The sequence below is a fragment of the Xiphophorus hellerii genome, chromosome 5 (genome assembly GCF_003331165.1).
Source record: "Xiphophorus hellerii strain 12219 chromosome 5, Xiphophorus_hellerii-4.1, whole genome shotgun sequence".
NCBI lineage: Eukaryota > Metazoa > Chordata > Actinopteri > Cyprinodontiformes > Poeciliidae > Xiphophorus > Xiphophorus hellerii.
Window position 1 is genome coordinate 19621419 of NC_045676.1, and position 20880 is coordinate 19642298.

A 20880-nucleotide genomic window follows, 5' to 3' on the forward strand; every position below is an offset into this window, starting at 1 on the left:
GAACTATCATGCTTATGAGCGTTTTAAGACGGAAGGACTTCAGCAGCGCACAACTTAATCGCCATTGGTTGTTATTTGTTTACTTCAAAACGGACGGCGGAAACACAAATTGGAGTAAAAACACGATTTTTGTTGTGTTATATAAAACAATACACACATTGTGTTGGTAAAATATAACAAAGTTACTTTCTCCACTTACGATTTAGCTATTCAAACGTTGATTTATCTCGCTAAGTTTAGCTGTGATTGCCTCGCTGCTGTAGCTAGCTACAGAAGATTTCCAGAAGTAGCAACTGAAAAGTAGCTATCAGTCGGCTTGCTGTGTATTATCATTTGTTCGTCAAACGTGTATTAACACGCAAGTTAAGATTGAAAAGTCCTTTTGCGTCTATGTAATTTTATCTAACAACACCACTTTATTTACTTTTGCCTACATCCTAGAACACAATGGATGCAGAAATTGAATTTTTGCGAGATCAAGGTAAGAGCAGGTGCAGGGCAGTTTTATTATTCACGACTCTTATTTGTTTTGTTTTCTTTTTTTTTTTTTTTTTTTAGCATTTTGTATTCCCCAAAATTACGAACAATGGAAATGTTGTGAACGTTAACTACGATTTAAAACATTTTTCCATGGATAATAATTATGTTCGGAAACTAAGAGCTGATGCGTTGTCCTGTCTGCAGTCCACAGGTTAAATTCTGCTCTTAGCCGCTATCAGCTGGGGGTCACATCGTCTCAGGTAATAAATCAAGCCTAGCTAAATGTAAAGTATATAACGTGATGATAATATTTATAATTAACTCTTGTCTGCCTTATTTTCAAGTTTGCAATTTGTGTTCATATGTCTTTAATCAAAAGCTGGGAAACAAGCACTATTAAGAGTTAGGTGCAGGGACTTGAAAAACTGTCCATACTCCCGGTTTGTCAAAATACAAAAAATTTTTGTGATAAAATAAAAGTCTGAAAATGTGCTTACATTTGTATTCAGTCCATCTGAGTCACTAGTTTTGGTAACCACCTTTTGCTGGTGGCAGGTGTTTTGAGATGCATCTCTGACAGCACACCAAGACACTGACATTTTTGTCTATTTTTCTTTGGAAAAGAGCTCAAGCTCAGCCAGACTGCAAAGAAAATGTCTGTGAACATCAGTTTTCAAGTTGTGCTGCAGATTCTCAATTATATATAAGTCTGGATATTAATTGTCTCATTTAACACAGAAATTTGATTTGATCTGAACCACTCCATTGTAGCTGTATGTTTACTGCTGCCCTTCTGCTGGAAGGTGAATCTCTGTCTCAGGTACTGAATGTTTTGCCCCCTGTAATAGGTTTTCTTTCAGGACTGCCTTCTGTTGAGTTGGCCCAAGGTTTTATGGTGACTTTGGTTCGATTTAACTTTGGGCCCTCTTGAAAACATCACCTACACTAGCAACATTTCAAGCCACATCTGGTGGAACCAGGAAGACGAGGCCAAGTTTTACAGTCACCTATAACTGGTCATTACTGAGATGTATTTGTAAAAACATCTCAAACAAATCAGATATTAACACAGCAATCAAACAACAAAGAGTAGTATTTTCCTTTTTACAGAGTAAACTTGCCAATTTCTTTGAATCTCAAAATTCAATAAAAAATTAAATTCTAAATTTATCTTTGTTGAAATTGTTCAATCAGATTTAATAGTTTTCTAATCTTCAATAACCAAGTCTAAAAATTATATTGACTAGGAGGTCCATGATGGTTTGGGGTCTCTAAACAGTGAATTACTTTGTTGATGCATTTGCTTGACTCTGTATCTTCAGTTTCCTGTCCATGCTGAAAAAGTATCCCCACAGCATCATGTTGCCACCACCAAGTTGTACTGTAGAGATGGTCTGTTTACCGTCAGTTTTACATGTTTTTTTAATTGAACTTTCTTCGATAAGTTTGCTGTACCTTCCACGTGTTTTGTGGTAAACTACAAACAGGGACTTTTAGGACTTTCTTTTAACAATAGTCTGCTTGTTACCCCTCTTCCGTAACTGCCAAATGCATGACTAGTAGATATTTGCTAAGCAACGTATCCCACCTAGATTGTGCAGAGCCTATAGCTCCCACACTACTCAGTCCTTGCCTGACCAACTATTTTAGGTGGACATCCATTCCCCTGACTTATTTGTTGTGATGTTTGATCTTCATGATGCTGTTTCTTCACTGATGTTCTCCAAAAATCCTCTGAGGTCTTAACTGAACAGCTTTATACTAAGATTGAAAAAAGAAACAGCAGGTGCATTCTATCTACTAATTATCTTTATTTAAGGGAAATCAAAATGAATGGGGACTGAATACAATTGCATGTCTTTTTAGATCTTTATTTTTATACATTTTAATACACTTTCAATGTAAGTTTATCATTGCCCTTACTCTTCAAAATGATGCGACATCTTATGTTAGTCTCTTGCATAAAATGAATCAAAGTTTGTGGCCATAATCTGACAACATATTAAAAAGCTGAAGGAATGTGAACACTCCTGCAAAGCTATATGTGTAAACAGATTCCAATCGAGATAATTTGTTTAAAAGTTAAAAATGGTGAGCGGTTGCCCTTCTCCCACCAGGTTGCCTTTGCCTCATGGTCATCCAGCTCTGTATGCTTCTTTTTGAAATCCTCCTGGCAGAAGTCTTAGTCATTTCCTAGCTCAGCTATTTGACTGCTCTGCGGGCCGTGTTTGCTTCCTCAACTTGCATGTCCTAGAGAGAGAACTGAACTATACATATTTTTTATGTCAGCTATTCAACAATGCTTTTGTCAGTTTCAATTAAAAACAAACAAAAAAAATTCAACAAAGAGTCAAAGAGAAAATGTTCAGGATTTTAAACGCAAAATGCATTTATTGATTGTCCCCTTAGTGTGATAGAGAAGCAGAGGCAAAACCTAAACAACTTTTGATTTGGATGGGTGAGATGCAAAAATACACAAAAAGCATGCCTAAAGCATCTGTTCTAGTCAATCAAAGAGAAAGAAGTAATGAAGTTCTGCATTGGGCTCTAAAGTTTCTATCTGAACTTTGATATGGTCAGTAAAGAAATGGGTTTACAGGAGCATCTCGACAAGTTACTGAATGTACTTTGCTTCAGAACTTATCAAGACTGTCATTTTCCCTTTTGTCTGTAAATGATTTTCCACCACACTTTTTCCTTCCACTCAACCTTACATTAATTTGCTTGGCTACAGCAGTCTGTGAGAAGCCAGCTTTCATAGCATTGACCTTATTGTCAAGCAATTCAGTGGCTATCTGCTGGGCAGATCATCAGTTTTTTTCATGATTGTGTAGGTCAGCACACAATCAAGATGTTGGTAGAAAATCATTTCTTCATTGTTATGATGTACAGTAACAATACAATTTTGTGACAGAACATTTCAATTTTTTAACATCTGTAAGTTACAATCATTAAAGTAAACAAAAATAAATACTGTCTTTATTGAATCTGTGGTGTGTATGTTTTTTTGTTTCACTTTCAACATTTCTTTAAGTTAAAATAAAAGAGCGTTTTGTTAATGTTATGACTTACAAATTGACTGAGCTGGATCTTGGAAATTGTTGGAAACACAAAGCTAATCTGTCCTGTCTTGTGTTTGACAGCTGGATGAGGCACAGCAGGCAGAGTCTCCTCCACCCTGGCTGTCAGACAGAGGGTCAGACATGTTTCTTTTCTTTCTAATAGTTTAACACGTTTTAGAACCACGGTTTTAGAACCACCCTAATATCGCTTGAAGTTCTTATAGAAAAAAAAAAATAGAAAAGCAATTACTTTTATTCAGACAATTTTTGTAATTATTACTCTGTGTTATAGGATAATGGCTCCTCTTATAGCAGAGTATGACCGGCACATGGACGAAATGACTGAAAAGCTTCAGAAATATCAGGTAGAAAAACCTTAATGTGACATGTTCTTTATTCATATTCCAGCTTAAAACTTTGGCTCTATTGGGAAATGGTTGGACTTGGATGATAAAAGTTTCTTGTTTTCCTGTTTGAAAACACTTGTGTTGTTGCTTCACAGGAGACGATGACAGATGTCAGAGTGAAGCTGGAAAAGGTTGTGGAGGAAAATGAAAGGTAGAAAGATTTTAGTCCTGTCAATCGGTGGGCTTGAGCTGCAAAACAGAAGTCAAATTGGTACCATTTTCTGTCATCAGAGACGTGTTGAAATGATAACCGGTCATATAGCACTTGAAATATTTCTAAGAAATGGCATCGACTGTATCGGCGTCTCCTGCCAGAATAAATTTTATAGGAATCAGGTTCCCCGGCCTGCTGTTCAAAAGTTGTTGCTTTTTAAAATGATCTTTTCAATGTAATTTTTCAGCACTCATCACATTCTCCAGGTTGCATACGGAGCTGAGGGAGTCTATTGAGAAGCAGCTCCACTCCCTGCCTGTGGACTCAGAAGCAGAGGGCAGCGCAACAGTAGACACAGCCATCCTTAAAAACCTGCAGGAGCAAGTTCAACTGTCTGAACAGGTTTGCAAATGTGCCCGTAAATATCATGTGCTATTTAAGGTTTCATAAAATGCATCAATAGGCTTTTGTCAACGTTTGCATTCTAGCTTTCTATTAGCAGGTCTTAGTTCTGGAGGTTCGTTGAGATTTGCAGCGACAGATCTAAAATTAATTGGAAAAACTCAATTTCTCAAAGTATCCAAAGAGAATAAAAAGTTTAGTGGCTTTCTTTTTTTCTAGATCTGTTGCATGTTGTGATTAAAATATGCATATTTTTTTGTCCTCAAAGCCATTTTTTATTTAGAGAATAGAAGACCACATAACTATTTACATATAGAGAGTAAGAAATCTTGTCTGACAATTGATTACTTTGTATCGATGAATCAGAGGTTGGAATTAGATATTTTTCCCTTGATCAGCTCTTGTCTGTAGGGTGTCTGCAATTACTGAAATATCCAAGGTTTTGTTTGTCCTTGTTGAATGTTTCATCAAAATGAAGAATTGCTGTAATTTGTGGTCAATGAATTCATAAACCAGTAGCGTTCAGCTTTCATTTTTCGGATAGAATATTTGCCTGTATGGTTAAATTTGGATAATGTTACATTTATTAAATTTTTGTTGTTTTTAAACGACTGCCTCTCTCAAAGGACGTGGAACAGTTTTTTCTTGAATACACATATGTTATAATTTTTATGGAAAAAAGATCAGTCAAGAATGGAATCTGCATACCTCTTTTTCACCAAGCCAATGCAAACATGGTGCTGCTTTTATCACTGATAAATCTGACTGAATCACTGATTTATCTTTGTTAGCACCAACTCTGAGTTGGACCAGAAGAAAGAACGGTACTTGTCAGGGGCTTGGGAGTGGAGTCATGGAGACGAGCAACCAATCAAAATGTTGTAAATACCATGTTTAAAACGCCAGAGTTAGTTTTGTTTTTGATCTGCTTGTACTGCTTTTCTCCATTAAAACAGAGCACATATCAAACATTTAGCAGATGAGACGTTACTCTGTTAGATATCTCGACCAGATTGTATTATATTAGGTCGATATCTTTTGAGGAATCTCTGTCCTGGACTTTTAAGAGGAGCTGGTGAATTTTGCCTCTTCGCCAGTTAGTTGTTCTGTGGTTTTGGTTTTGTTCTCTGATTTCTGAAGACTTCCTGTTTTGTATTGGCCTTTTTAACGCCCAATTTATTTTATAACCTGCTAATGGTTTATTTGTGGGTAAAGGTAATTTATTCAGTCAAATAAGAAATATCGATCCAAAGAATCTTGCTTAGTAATTTTACTTTAATTTGGAATCATAATTTTCTTTTGAAAATATTATGCAATCAAAATTTTTTTTGATTGAAATAAAAAAAGAGTTCTACATATGATAATAGATTTTGATTTTACGAATATGGCTTTAGTGCTACAAAGATTATTCAGTCCATGATTGAATAGAACCAGCAATAAAAACCATTCTTTGCTTATAAAACTCCCACAGATTATATCCTAAATCTGTGAAGCAGCAGTTATTCCTAGCCTGCTGAGATCCAGATAGAAGACTCAAACAGAAGTACAGAATCAGAATGTTTTGTTTACAAAGAAGGGTTAAGGAAAGAAGAAATATTTTTATATTAATTCTCAGCATTGAATATCAGAAAAAAACTAATGGCAAAAATGTTGGCAAAACAACTCAACTCCATTATTTTTGTGAACAGTGAATGGTGACAATGCTCGCTCCCTGAAACACTTCCTGCGGATTCTAAAATTGCAACAAAAGCTTTGCTGAGCCGTAGAATTTGATGCAGCTGGATGCCGTGAGCATTTGTCGTGACTGGCACATAAATTAGACGATCAATATAATTTTGATCTCTGCGTTCAGTTGTGAGCACCAGGAAACACGCCGCTCCAGCTTTGTCAGAGATGCTTCCTGAAATCTTTTTTTCCTCATCTGTTGGGAGGCAGCAGGAAAAAACAAACACAGTAGTTATGAGAGTAAATGTGGGTGGATTTTTTTTTTGTGTGCGTGTGTGTGTGCGCGCGCGCGCGAGTTTAGGAGCGGAAACAGGCCATGGAGCTGTGGCACACGACGGCCCAGGAGCTGGACCGCCTACAGCAGGTCTACCAGAGGGCCCTCTCTGACGGGCAGCTCCACAACGCTCAGAGACAGCAGCTCAAGGTTCACTTTCCCACATCAGCTTGCAGGACTGGCATATTCTACAAGCACAGAAAAGGGAAAAGCTTAAACTTTTGTACTTAGTGATGCATAAGTATTCAGAACCCTCAAGGTTTTTCTTATTTTATCACATTATCACCACAAATTAAGCAGGATTTATGGACTAGACCTTCACAAGCTAATGCATTGGCAGACAAAAACACTGACTTTTCAATTCAATATTTTACAAATAGAAATCTGATTAGTGTGTTTTGCACTTGTATTCAGCTCACCTTTTACTCTGACACACCACGTTAAACTAGGGCTAAAACAATTAATCGGATTAATAGTGACTAATTGATTATTCAGATAATTGTAATTTATTTAGTACTTAATTTATCAATTAATTGTTAACTGGACTATACAGACTCAAAAGATGGGCATTTGCTGAAAGAACAACATAATCAGAGCAGTAATTAAGCCACAACTGTACAAATAATATAGATTTTGCATTTAAGATAAAACAAATAAACAGTTTGTAAATTTGTTCTACCCAGCACTTCTCAAGTGGATTAGTTTTTTTTCACAATTTTCAAATTCTGCAATAAAGGGTTATTAAGCAAATAATAATTATTCATCAAAGTTAATCAACAGATTAGCCCTAATCTGTTGATCAGCACCTGCTACTTAACTTCCTAAGTTAAGTAGCAGGTGCTTTATTTAACTTTCTGTTAAGGAAAGCAGAAAGGGCTTAGTTTTTCACATGTTGTTATTAGAAGTATTTTTTTTAGCTGCAGATTCAATCTTTGCTACAAATGATGAAGCCTTCACCAAAGGAATGTTATGTTTTTGCATTTTAGCCAATTAAATGTTTATTTTCTTATTTAAAAAAAGGAATAACATTATTTCTTATCTGCAGAATGTAACAATTTGTTTTATCCGATTACGTGATTAATCGTCTTCATCTCTACATGCTCGAAGCAGATGGAGACCTACTTAAAAAAATCTTACTGTTGTAATTACGTTGAAGGTGGTTATATAGCATTGACTGGAAGCGTAGTGTCTTTCACATGAGCTCCACATTGAAGTTTGTGTACAAAATGTACAAAACAGACTCATGAGTAAATGATGTCCACATTTTTGACCCGACTGTAGTAAAACTCCCATTTTGTGTTGGGGTCCTAACCCCTAGGTGGAGCTGTTGTCCTAGCAACAGGGGTTAATTAGAGTCGTTTGGTCTCAGGTAATTTTTGATATATGCTGGAGGTAATTACTGGCTCTTAAATGCTATTGAATGCCCACTTTTCTGCCATCACAGGATCAGCTTGTTCAGTTCCAGCAGCACTCTGACAAACTCCAAGCGGCCAATCAGAAGCTGGAATCTGTAAGTAATGCTTAATTAAAAGTGTGTTAAATTACTGGCTTCCAATTAGCCATGGGATCGAAATGCTTTGCGCCTTTCTAAAATGAACCCTGCTCTAATAATTAATCTTGTAACTAAGTGAATGGGTTTCTAAGTCCCACTGGTAGTGAGCCAGAAATGTCTTGTTGTATAATGGACTGTCAGCTTACTCGGTAATCCTCTAACTATCTCGGCTTTTTTTCTTTTTCCCCAACACATGGCGCTGTATACAACTTCCTCTCCGTCACTTGAAATCATAGACACAGCAGCACCATGCTGATCACGGCTCCGTTTCAAACAACCTAGCCGAGCTTCACTCTAACTACGGACGTCTTCTTAACAAAATACACATGTGCTTACTTTGCACAACATTCAGTGCGTGTAGAGACAGTATAGTAATACTATATCTTCCTAATGCATTTTTAATGTGCGGTTAAGCCCTGGGCTTTCCCCTCTCTGACTGTTCATGCAAGCAGTCTTTTTTCACCCACTGCATATGAGAGCAGTTTACTTTGTAGCCGTGAATGACTGATACAGGGTTCCTTAGGGTTTGTTCTGAAAGGACATGGAAAGTTTTAAGTGAGAAGTTTTGCTAAAAAGTTGCTTCTGACAGAAACTTTCAGAGCGGCGTGTTTGGGAGCCATGCCTCACAATTGGCATTCTTGTCTTTCCTGCCACACACAGACGAACCAGCAGCTCCTGAAGACGGTGACAGAGCAGAGCACAGAAATGGAGGAGCTGCACTGCCAGCTCAGGTAACAAAAAAATAATACCTTTGCGTTTTAAAGCTGCTGCTGCCAAAGGGTCTTGTTTCATTATGGATGCACAACACAAGGGAGGTTTCATGCCGGAGCCCTTCTTGTACCCCTTTGACAACAATTTCCCATCCAATTTGTGGAATAAAGATAAGTGTAAAAGGTTTTTTTTTTTTTTTTTCCATTAACTGCAACCTGTTCACAAGGGCACAGAAAAGCAGCTAAATTAACATCTGCTTAACACTATTATGTCTGTATTGTCTTTGTTTGTCCTCAGGTACTCTTCAAAAGGAATCCTCAGCAAATGTGCCTGCATAATTACATTACAATTATTACCTTAATTATGCATTTAATTGGATCATAAGTCGGGCAGTTGTTAAAAAATAATCAATCAACGCTAATTATTTCAAAACAGCAAATAATTGCCCTAATTAATCCCTCTGCGCGGCATTATGTTTTTGTTACTGAAGCAGTTTTGGCTGGTTTTTTTTTGTTTTGTTTTTTGTTTTGTTAAGAGATTACATTTAAATTCTTGACTTTGCCCTCAAGTTAATAGTTAACTTTTAAGCAGCATTGACAGTGAATATATTGTACACTGCGTATGAAGGATCTGCCAACAAAGGATTAGTGTCTTCATCAGGTCTTGCTGTCAGTGTCAGGTTGCCAGGAAACCAGCTGGTATTCAAGAAAGTCACTGTTCAGAGGCATCAGATTTAGAAAACTCCAGTATCAACACGGAGCGTCACCTGTACTTGTTATTCTTTATATTCATCAAAATGCAAAAGTTGTTTTGTTTGAGAGCCAGAAAACCCGAAAGATCATCAAGAAAGTTTAAATCATATCAAATAAAATCCTTCCATTGTTTTTCAAAGCCAATTAGTAATTTTCAAGCACTTTTTTTTTTTACTTCATTAGAGACTTTAGAGCCACAAACCTTTGCAGTGTTTTACTGTGGCTTTTAATTTTTATGCATCTGCTGTGAATATAAGACCTCTGCAAATTTAGGCTGTAAGATATTAGGAAAATATGTGATTTTGGTAATATTGGTGAATGTTACAATACTGATTTGACTTGCGATGAATAAATAATTAAGAATTATTAGTGTCTGCCTCCACTGGTTTTCTCTCTTCAGTCGAATGCTTTGTGCTCAAACTATAAACTCTTTCTACGCTGGGTTAGGCAGGCTAAAGCTGAACTCAGGACGGCCACAGCCAGAGTGGATGAGATGACCAAATTTTTAGAGAATCTCCAGAAACAGATGAAAAGAAAAGTGAGTAAATCTAAGTAAATATTGATACATAAAAGATCCGTTTAATAGGTTTTGGGAAAACTTCATGGATCCGGCACTGACGGATTATTTTGCCTTTCAATGTGCGTGTGACACTTTACCTGTTTAAGTGCTGTTTGATGTTGTTCATTTTCATCAAGTTTCAGTTATTACCAATGTGTTACTTGCTTCTTAAATATATTTCTACAAGATTCTGGTTGATGACTCATAGTCATACTTTTGTAATTAGGAGGAGGACATGGCTGAGGCTCAGGCCAGAGAGGACGCAGCAGACAGAAGACTCCAGCAGCTTCAGACATCCCTGAGCCAACAGGAAACCCGGTGAACACATTTTTAACCTGCTGTTACTTCACCAGTAATCACCTGCCACTTCTTATAACAGGTCTGACGGGCGAGAAGGAACTGTTCTGTCAATCTTTTTATTTTCTTTTTTAAGTATACTGCAATATTGATTTGACGGGCAGTCATCGAGTTCCACATCTGTGCTTTAAGTGTCACAAGGCCAAACGGCAGCGCTTACTCTCTCTCCACTGCTCGCTCTCAATGTTTTCCTCCTTTTCCAGGCTAAAGGCTGCATCTCTGGAGACGGAGGCAGTTCGTCGAGAGCAAGCTGTGTGGGAGACAAAGGTGGGGGAACTGCAGGCGCGTTGCACCACCCTGGAAGAGGAAAAGTTCGAGGCTCTGTCCAAAGTCAGAGAGAATGTTCAAGTAGCTGAAGAGGCTGTATTGCAGAAGGAGCAGGTGACCCCCAGTCTCTTCTCGTCTTTCCGTCAAATCTTTTCTTTTCTTTTTCTCTTTTTGTACTGACTTGAGTCTTCCTCTCAATCTGCTCAGCTGCACTATATCCCTGACAACTCTTCACATTCTCTCAGAAATACTACCTCTGAAATGTGCACCTTTTCCCCTCTTTTTATTTTGCCCTGCAGTCCCTTTTAAGAGAGAAACAGAAGACAGAGGAGCTTGAAAAGACAACGCATGCCATCAAGCTCTTGATCCAGGAGGCTGCAGTCCGAACAAGGAAAGAGGTACATTTGGAACTGGTTGGATGAACATTTCTTTGTTTTAGCAGAATAAAATTGTGTCATTCATTACAAGCACTAGCTGAGGTTGGTTTATGAAGTAAAACTACTGCATTTAGAAAAATGATTAAACCTCAACTTACCAAGCACTAATCTTACTTGTCTTAGCACATTGATTACATTGACAGATAAAAGAGCATTGCACTCTCATTCTGTGGAAGCTACAGGATTTCTTCACTGTTTGGAAAAGTCTGGATATACAGATTTGGATTCGAGTATTTTTCAGGCTTGGATTAGAATGTCAATAGAAATTAGAATATGGAAAAGTATTTTAATGTATTTTTTCTATCCTCTTTAGTTTTTACAAAGTTTAATCCATCCGTGCACCTATTATTTTTTCGTTCCAGGTTGCACATTCAGACCTGCAAAGCAAAAAAAAAATAAATCAAGGGTGAATAATTGAGCGTTGACTCAATCTCCCAATTTCTGCTACTCATTGGAAAAAAAATTTCTTGAAACGGTTAAAACTATACGGGCATCATTCACACTTTTGATGGAAGATTGGTACTTTCTGAAGCTCAATTTTTTATTTTATTTTATTTTTTGCAAATTATCTGTCTCATGTTTAACTGTCACAAGTTCACAATACACTGATACCTTTAGCGAATATATTTAAAAGAAACTGTTATTTATACAAGTTAGCTCCTGCAACTCTAAGGAGTTAAAAAAACATACATTGTACATAGATATGCCATAAATATTAATGTTTGTATTTAAACTTCAAGAAACACGAGTCTAAAAAATTCAGCAATTTTGACATGAAAAATTAGTAGGAACACTGTGCAATCTGAAAGTTACAGTGATTTGTGTTCCTGTCACTGCATCCAAACATGGCTGAAGCACCGGCTTGCATTTATTTATGTCTCTACTCTTTTCAAATATGTCGAGGGAAGACATTTGAGGCCTTGGACTTTCTTCATTTAAGGACCCACATGCATATTTAACTTTTTTACCTTCCAGGTACTTAATTTTAAATATTACTTCGAGAGCAAGACACTTTTTTCCATTTTAATCTCTTTTTTGCCCCTTTCCCTCTTTTAAAGCCACTGAGAGGGAAGACAAGCATGTATAATGAAGAATTAATCTCCAGGTTACCTACAAGTTTTTGCCAGACTTTGTACTCTGAGGACATAAGTATTGCCCAGACTGTTAAGCATTAGAAGGAAAACTTCCAGAACATCCTCTACATTCATATGTGTCCCTGGGAAAGATGTTAATTCAGTATATAAAAATCTTCTTTTTTTTCCTGCAGTAGTTTACTTCCTCACACACAAACAAATAGAATTGGTTAAGCTTTAATTTTAAAATGTTTATTCAGTGAGAAAAAGCAAGTTATATAAAAAATAATTGTTGCTGGGATCAGATGACATCCAGAGTTGTCTTTGTGAGTAAAGAAAGGTTTTATTTACCTTAATACAAAAACTCAGCCTGTCACACTCGGTGCCTAATTGTCCTCAGCAGAAGGAAAACAGTGCACTGCCTCGCAAACGGTGCGTTCGAGGAACACACGTAAAACAGTCGCATTCAATGACATATAGGAAAAATCAATACCAAGGATCAAGGCACAAGACAGACACAAAACCAAGTTCTGAAGGAATGAACAAGCTACAATGAAGAATGAATGAACTTATTATAATAAACAAAACAAATTGGGTAGGGTACCTGTGAACTATAATACACATGAACAGTAAAATAAATAATAAATAAACTAAATAATAAATAAACTAATAAAATAAACTAATAAATAAACTAATAAATTCGGTGTCTCTCACATAATAAATAAATAAAAACTCAACTGCACCACTGTAAAATTAATTTATAGTTAAATGTTCATTTTAAATTTGTGTTTTACTTCTTTTAAGTTGATCAGAATCTTGAGAAGCATTTCATTTGTTATCCCCAGCTATAAGTATCCCCCGGGGTGTAATTAGGACATGAAGCAGAATATCATTTCTCTAAGCTGCTCTTCAAATTGGGAAAAACTATAGACTATGGATCACAAGCAAGGAAGATGCATCTTGATCTGCCTGGGTCTGGATATGGCATCAAGAAAATTTGACCTTAACTTGCCCACTTAATGCACTGTTAAACATGGAGGGTCTCAATGCATTATTTTTGACCTTCTGCTGGTTGTTAGTATCTTTAGAAACACATTAGCTCTCATGTGCTTTATGTTAATATGCAGGAATATATGTTAATATGCAAGAATATATTATATATATTTACATTTGGAGAACATCATGTGCCAAGAAACTGAACCAAAACTGCATCAGTGACACAGCTGCAAAGAACATGTATGATATACACCATGTTCTAAGTTATTATGTAAATTGGATTTAAGTGTCATGAAGATAAAATTTTTTGTTGTGCTATTAAATTTATAGATGGTATTGTGTGCCATGGCTCTTTGAACCACTAGAATTAATTTCAGAGAGCTGAGTTGATCAGTTTGTCTGGTGAGCTCAATTAAAGGAAATCTACTTAAGGATGTTCAGCAGGCCACAGGTTTCAAGCAATATGGGAAAGAGAAAGGATCTCTCTGTTGATGAAAATCATCAGATAGTGTAGTGCCATTTGACAAGGTATGAAAACATTAGATATTTAACAAAAACTGAAGCGTTATCGTACTGTGAAAAGACTTGTGGCTGATTCAGAACAAAGATGGGTTTGTACAGATAAAAAGTTTCTGTTAGACAAATTCATCGGATTAAGAGAGCAGCTGTTAAAATGCCCTTACAAAGCAGCAAACAGTTATTTGAAGCTGCTGGTTCCTCTGGAACCTCAAGCTGTAGGATCTTCCAGAGGCTTGCGGTGCATGAACCTACTATTCGGCCGCCCCTAACCAGAGCTCACAAGCAGAAGCGGTCGCAGTGGGCCCAGCCGTACATGAAGATTAGTTTTCAAACAGACTTGTTCATTGATGACTGCTGCGCAACCCTGAATGGTCCAGATGGACGCAGTAGTGAATTGGTGGTGAATGGCCACCACGTCCCAATACGGCTGTGACGTCAGCAAGGAGGTGGTGGAGTCATTTTTTGGGCTGAAATCATATGGAGAGAATCATTGGTCGGCCCCTTCAGAGTCCCTGAAGGTGTGAAAATGACCTCAGCAAAGTATATGGACTTTCTGACTGATCACTTTCTTTCATGGTTCAAAAAGAAGAGCCGTACCTTCCATAGCAAAATCATTTTCATGTATGACAATGCTGCAAGGAATACCACTGTGTCATTGGCTGCTATGGGCATAAAAGGGGAGAAACTCATGGTGTGGTCACCATCCTCCTCTGACCTCAACCGTATTGAGAACCTTTGGAGTTTCCTCAAGCAGATCTGAGGGTGGAAGGCAGTTCATATCAAAGCAGCAGCTCAGGGAAGGTATTCTGACATCCTGCAAAGAAATTCAAGCAGAAGCTTTCCACAAACTCACAAGTTCAATGGATGCAAGAATTGTGCAGGTGATATCAAAGAAGGTCCTATGTTAACATGTAACTTGGTCTGCTAAGATGTTTTTGATTGAAAAAGCTTTTGATTTTAGCACATGTGACCACTTAATGCCACACATTCAAAGAATGACCGTTTTCAGTTCTTTATAATCCATAAAATGTTTAGAAAATCTGCTGTGCGTAATAATTTGGAACAGTGCATTTTGAGTTTTTTATTTTTGAAAAAAATACTGTTCTCATGGGGAGCTTTGTTCAGTAAAATTTGATTTATACTGTAATAGTTCATGACTTGAAAATTATGCTAACCATCATTTGCATTGACCATTTAAGAAAATCTGAGAAAATGTCACTTGCATAATAATTTGGAACACGGTGTATGTATTTCTCCAAATAGGTTTAAGAATTCTACCTAAAATGGCTGTGTGTGTTTTTTTGTGAAGAAATGCATTTTACATGTCAGAAAGTAGGGAAAGAAGCAGGCTGCTGACTTTGATGAGTTTAAATTATTTAGTTAAAGAGAATAACATTCTCTTCAGTAAGTCCAAGGATATATCTCAGGTTTGTTAAAAAGAAAAAAACTGTCAACAAACGTCCTTTTCTGCCTTTTCTCTTTTGACTCACCAAAGCATTTATGAGTTTAGCAGTCATGAAAAGTACCAGCTGAGAAGCCAGCAGAGCATCTGCAATAATACAAAAACTTGTATTATTTTGACAATGACAATGAAGGTCACATTAGCTAATTTGTTTTTTTAGTTAAAATTTTTAGATGATATATGAAAGAGAAAAACAAAACTTTTCAAGTTCTTTTTTATAGACATAGTCGTATTAAAACCATAGAAAATTAAGCAATATTTAGATTATTCCCATTTATCCATAAAAGCCTATGTCCTTAATCTTAATTAGATCTTTGCTAAACTCAGAAAAGATATGTGCTATTTGTTAAAATGTGGATAGACCAAAGATGGGTGTTAAGTTCTTAGTTTTGTTCCTGTTTTCTTTTTTGTTAAAAACCTGAATAAACTTGATCGAAGGAAAATTGTCCAAGGCCAATCTCTGAGTAATCCGCTGGTGCATTTTCACTACTCATCCTTGAAACAAACTAAAACATCAGTCACAAATATATTTCAGATATTAAATAGTTGTTGTTATTGTAAATTATAGCTGTTGTTTCCTTAGACATTTACATTTTAAAAAGAAAATGTTTATTTTTGCGTCATCTTAAGTTGTGTTCACATTGCTACTTGTGGGACTGAAGAGTCATTTATTTATCTCGGCATTTAAATCTCCATTTCTTTTAAGCCTCATTTATGCTTCCTGTAAAATCTGCGGTTTGATATTTTCCCCATTCAGGTTTTCTGCTTGTACTTTGAGTCATCTAATTGTGCTACCTGGAAAGGAAAATATTCAAGGCAGAGTCTGAATACAAACATACTTGATTCATTTTTTTCTCCATCTGCCGTGTCAACTCATTAATCGCTTGAGTGAAGTCCTCTTTACTTTTTCTTTCATTTCTTTTTGTTCCAACAGGTGGAAAACGTGCGCAAGCAGTGCAACATCCAAATCCATCGTATGGCAGAAGAACTGTCTGCACTGCAGCTGGTACAAACCTTCCCCCTCACGGGGATACTCCTTTCAAAATGACACTAAACCCTTTTTTAGTCTCTCTATTTTTTAGTCTCTCTTTTTTAGTCTGTCTTCAACTCATGTCTTCCATGTCAACCCTTACACCCCTGCCTCACACCCCCTCTTTCTAGGAGTGTGCAGATAAAGAGACTCAGATTGAAAGATCCCAGCGTGAGAGGAAAGCTGTAGAAGAAGAACTGGAGAAGGTACTCGCAACAACTCGAGCAAGTTCTCTACTGCAGTCAGATGCAGAGATTTTGACGCCGTTTGATTACACGCTTCTATGACCGGGCACGTGGAATCTGTCTTTGTTTAGGTGTATAAGGAAGGCAGGGTGGAGCCGGACTTCAAGAAGATCGAGGCCCTTCATCAGAGGTGTCTAAATGCAGAGAGGCTGAAGGACGACGCCAACCTCACTCTCCAAAGCACTCAGAAGAAGCTGAAAAAGATGGAGATGGAGTAAGTGACATCGTGCACATCACTGTAGGCGAGTACTCTTTAGCTTAGCGGGCAGAAAATTAACCGCCATGATCCTCCTCATCTGGTCCACTGTAGCTACAGCGAGGAAGTGTCGCAGTGTCAGGAGGAGGCGCGGCGGCTGCAGGACTTGCTGGCTGCGGCTCGGAGCGACTGCGTCGGTGTCAGCGACGAGCGGCTTCAGCTGCAGCAGGAGAACACGCGGCTGCGCAAGGAGATGGATGACCTGCGCAAAGCCAGCATGCAGATCCAAAGAAACGCCAAGCAGAAAGTAATAGGGCTGAAAGAATTAGTCGAATTAATCGTGATGAATCCATTACTGAAATAAAACTAATGTAGTAATTGATTAATCGTTAACCAGAGTATACAGACTCAAAGACCTCATTTTGAATTTAAGATTTAAAAAAACAACCTTCTTTGTCAGTAAATATGTCGTTTAATAATCTAAACTTAATTGACATCATCTGGCTTCAAATTCTGTAAAAAGAAAATCTTCTACTAAGCACCTTTTTTATCCAATTACGAATTGGGTAATACAAAAAATAGTCACAGACTATTGATAAGTCAAGCAGAAAGAACTGAGCTTTTCACATGTTGATGAAGTATTTTCTAGCTGCAGATGCATTTTTTACTACAGATGATCAAGCATTCACTAAAGTAAAGTTATGTTACTCCATTTCAGGGAATAAAGAGTTTATTGCCTAAATAACTAAACAATACTAGACATGAAGGGAACAAGAAAAAGGGTTTGAACAAGGTTGGGAATAGAGAGGAGCCACTTGACAATTTACTGATATTGAGTGCCAGGAAAGATTTATAGAAAGTATGAAAAATCTGAGGTAATGTTGATAATTACTGACAGGGCTGTCATTCAGTGTTTTTAAAGAGGGCAGCTCTTTATTTCAGAAAATTGCACAGGATTCTTCACAATTTGTCATTCATTTTTACAATATACAGATGATTTTGATCATACGTATCATATGTATCTTATTCAAAAGATACATATAATTATTACTTCAGGGTCAATGTTGCAGACTTTATTTAATTGTAAAGAAGGAACTGGGTATTTAAAAATATTTTAATCGGCAAGCTTTCTTTACGGCTGTCGCCGCTTTAGGTCTCCGAGATGGAGCAAGCATGCAGCCTCAAAGAGCAGGGACTTGATGCGCGGGTGAAGGAACTGGAGGAAAGGAGCCGAAGCTCCAGCGCCGATCTGACACGCCTCCTTGCAGCACAGCAGAAAAGCACTCAACGATGGAAGGAAGAGGCCAAGAACCTAGCGCAGGCCTTTGAAAGTAAAATCACAGCTCTCAAGTAAGAATGTGTGGAGATGGGCTTTAACATTTCTAAGGAAAGGAAAAAATGCACAGATCTATTTCTGGTGTTTCTGAAAAGGAAGAGAATACGTTTATTTATGTAAGGCTGTGTGCAGCATACTGTACAGAGCAAATGTATTAAGTTAGATCTAAGCAGTTCTAAGATGCAAGAGATCAATACATGAAAGTTAAGACAACAACTAATTTCCATTTGGGATTATTAAAGTATTTCTAAGTGGAATAGAATTCTATTAGAAGGGTTTTGGGTTTATTACTAGTGAGTAATGATCTGTATAAATCTGAGCCCCAAGGCGGTCTCTGAAGCTCCTTTCGGTGCCAGTTTTTCCCCAGATCTTTGTTGCGGTTATTTTCCATGTGTGGTTCAGCTTTACTCTTGGGGTTTCTTTCATTTTTCCACGACCTATCAAGCAAGAGCAGAAACATTAGTGTGCGGCTCTTTCATGTCTCCAGAGATGCTCTGCTGGGTTCAGGTCTACATCCTGGCATTGTCACTCTTACACCATTACTGTTTTCCTCAAGCCACTCGTTTGATTCGACGGCACTCCGGTTTGGAGTGTCTTTGTAGCCTTTGACTAAGCTGACTACTTATCCAAATGGGCTGGCAAATCACATTAACAAATGTGCAGCGTCTATTGGTATATCTGAGTGCACCTGTGCCTTTCACTTGATGCAAAATGCTTTGCTTTTTACCCCCCTCTTTCTTTGTTTCTCATTAAAAAATGGAAAGCTGTTCGGTGCTTGACAAAAGCCAGCACATTCTTTGCAAGATAAAGCCCTCAACATGAAGTGTTGAGCCATAACAATTTAATGTAAAAGTAGTTAGTAACTGGCAGACAGCTTAAAGGGGATGTTTAAAATTGATGAAATGCATAAATATTTAATACTGTGATTCATTATGTACAAAACAGTGTATTATTCAAGAACAAATACCCTTATTTTTTTAAGCTCCACTGCCTGAGGATTTTATTGCATCTGTTTTACCGTGAACACTATCAAAGGTGCTGAAACATCTCATACAAAAATTGATTTGACACTTGATGTTGTTCTGCTCTCAGCAATAGCCGATATACATCTGAAATAGTGCAAATGCTGGAAAACAAAGCTTTATAAATGTTTTTGTTGTGTCTTTGAGCAGAGCCTTGGCTCTAATGTTATTTTATTTTATTTTTTTCATCTTTGCTATGCTTTCAGGGCAGAACTGAAACGGCAGAAACAACGCTCGCTTGAGTTGGAGAACCAGCTCCAAACAGACCATAACACAATATCTGAGGTATGTGTGACTCCCAAACAGGAGCAAACTAGTGTTTGATTTAATTTAGCAGATCATGTAGTTGATATCAGCAAATGAAATACTGTTAAATGATACTGATGGTTCTCAATAAATTAGAATATACTTGAAAATGTTGTGAATTTTACTTAATTGAGAAAATGAAACTCATATTGCGTATAATAATGACACTGTCTCATGTATTTATACCATTTATTTTGGCTAACTTAGATTTTTTTGGCTTGCATCTAATGAAAACCCCAAATTAAGTTTTTTATAAAACTTCAATGTTATACAAGACCTTGCACTTGATAAAACACAGTGGACCAGCACCAGGAAATGACATAGTTGCCTAAATGTGCAGCACTTTGATTGATTGACATAATTCCAGCCAACGTCTTTCTGTCTATAGTTTGCATCATCTCTTTGGGCCTGCATTGGTTTTTGAATACTCCACTTTAGTGAAACAGACTAAAACTTGCTGCAAAGTTAATTGGTCATCTGAAATTGCCCGGAGGTGAGAGCGAATATGTGTTCATAGTTGTTTTTCCTGTGCTGCCATGTGATAGACTGCTGACCTTTCCAAGGTGTGCCACTGCTCTTACCCATTAGCTGCCAGAGATGAGCACCAGCCCCTTCTCTACCCTACTAAACATATAGCGAGTGTAAATGACAGATGGATGTCTGGCCACAGCACTCTATGAACAGTCAGCTTTTTTAGCAATGACCTTTTGAGGCTTAACCTCCTTGAGGACAGTAAAATCCTTTTTAATTGGTCTTATGTTAAATTGTAATTTCTGACAAACTGGTTTTTGTGTTTTTATTCGCTGTAAGCCATGGTTATCGAAATTAACACAAATGTATGTCAGGTATGAGTTTCAGATTTTTCAATAGAATTGCTGCGATAAGTACAATATTTAATTACACTCTAATTCATTTATGCTTAAGAAAAATGGACAGAGATATTTGCACTATTTGTCTGAACTGTTGTGCTTTGAAAACAATCTTAAACAGAAACTTTAGTGCTACACCCCATGTGTCAAACTGATCTGTGTTTGCTCAGTATGAGAAACAGCTTGCAGAATATCAAGAGAAGACAAGTCGTCTCCAGAGAAGACTGACACAAGCCGAACAGAAGGCAACTACAGCTTCGCATCAGGTACTGGTAGCTGCATTTCTTTTTCTACACAGGATAAATATACACACCTCTCCCATTAAGATGCATATATTTTAGGTTGATTATAGTTCTAGTTACTGTATGTGCATGTTGTTTGTTTTACAGCTGAATATGTTCACATCACAGCGAAGGAAACCTGCCACAGTGGATCCAGGGGACTCTATGACAGTTGGCCATAACTTTGGGAAAATATTAAAATAGAATATGTTTTTATAACTCTTTCTTAGGTTCACATAGTTTGGGTTGTTGCTGCTTTCCCAGAGGCATTTCATAGCATATTTTCTAAGAAGGAATTGGTATGTGTTTCAATAAATGAATAAAAAATTAGAAAACCAGTGTTTTTGGTCTGCTTCGATTCAAACTGCAGGGGGAGCCACGTGCTTTTGGACAAAATCTCTAAGGT

General features: G+C 37.2%; 1 protein-coding gene across 2 annotated transcripts; it reads left to right on the forward strand.

Moving 5' to 3' along the window:
- Window positions 1-39: 39 nt before the first annotated feature.
- Window positions 40-20812, forward strand: sclt1 (sodium channel and clathrin linker 1). 2 transcript variants are annotated; one of them, XM_032563635.1, is made up of 22 exons: window positions 40-114; window positions 442-481; window positions 685-740; window positions 3624-3676; window positions 3835-3907; window positions 4045-4100; window positions 4370-4505; window positions 6532-6654; window positions 7949-8014; window positions 8717-8787; window positions 9967-10057; window positions 10305-10396; window positions 10639-10816; window positions 11002-11100; window positions 16124-16195; window positions 16351-16425; window positions 16536-16678; window positions 16775-16967; window positions 17814-18010; window positions 19225-19303; window positions 20364-20459; window positions 20583-20812. In XM_032563635.1, the coding sequence occupies exons 2-22, from the start codon at window positions 448-450 to the stop codon at window positions 20676-20678; spliced, it is 2079 nt and encodes a 692-aa protein (XP_032419526.1). In that variant the 5' UTR covers window positions 40-114; window positions 442-447; the 3' UTR covers window positions 20679-20812. The 2 variants fall into 2 exon arrangements, with proteins under 2 accessions (XP_032419526.1, XP_032419525.1); XM_032563634.1 differs by having other exon boundaries at window positions 58-481.
- Window positions 20813-20880: the final 68 nt, after the last annotated feature.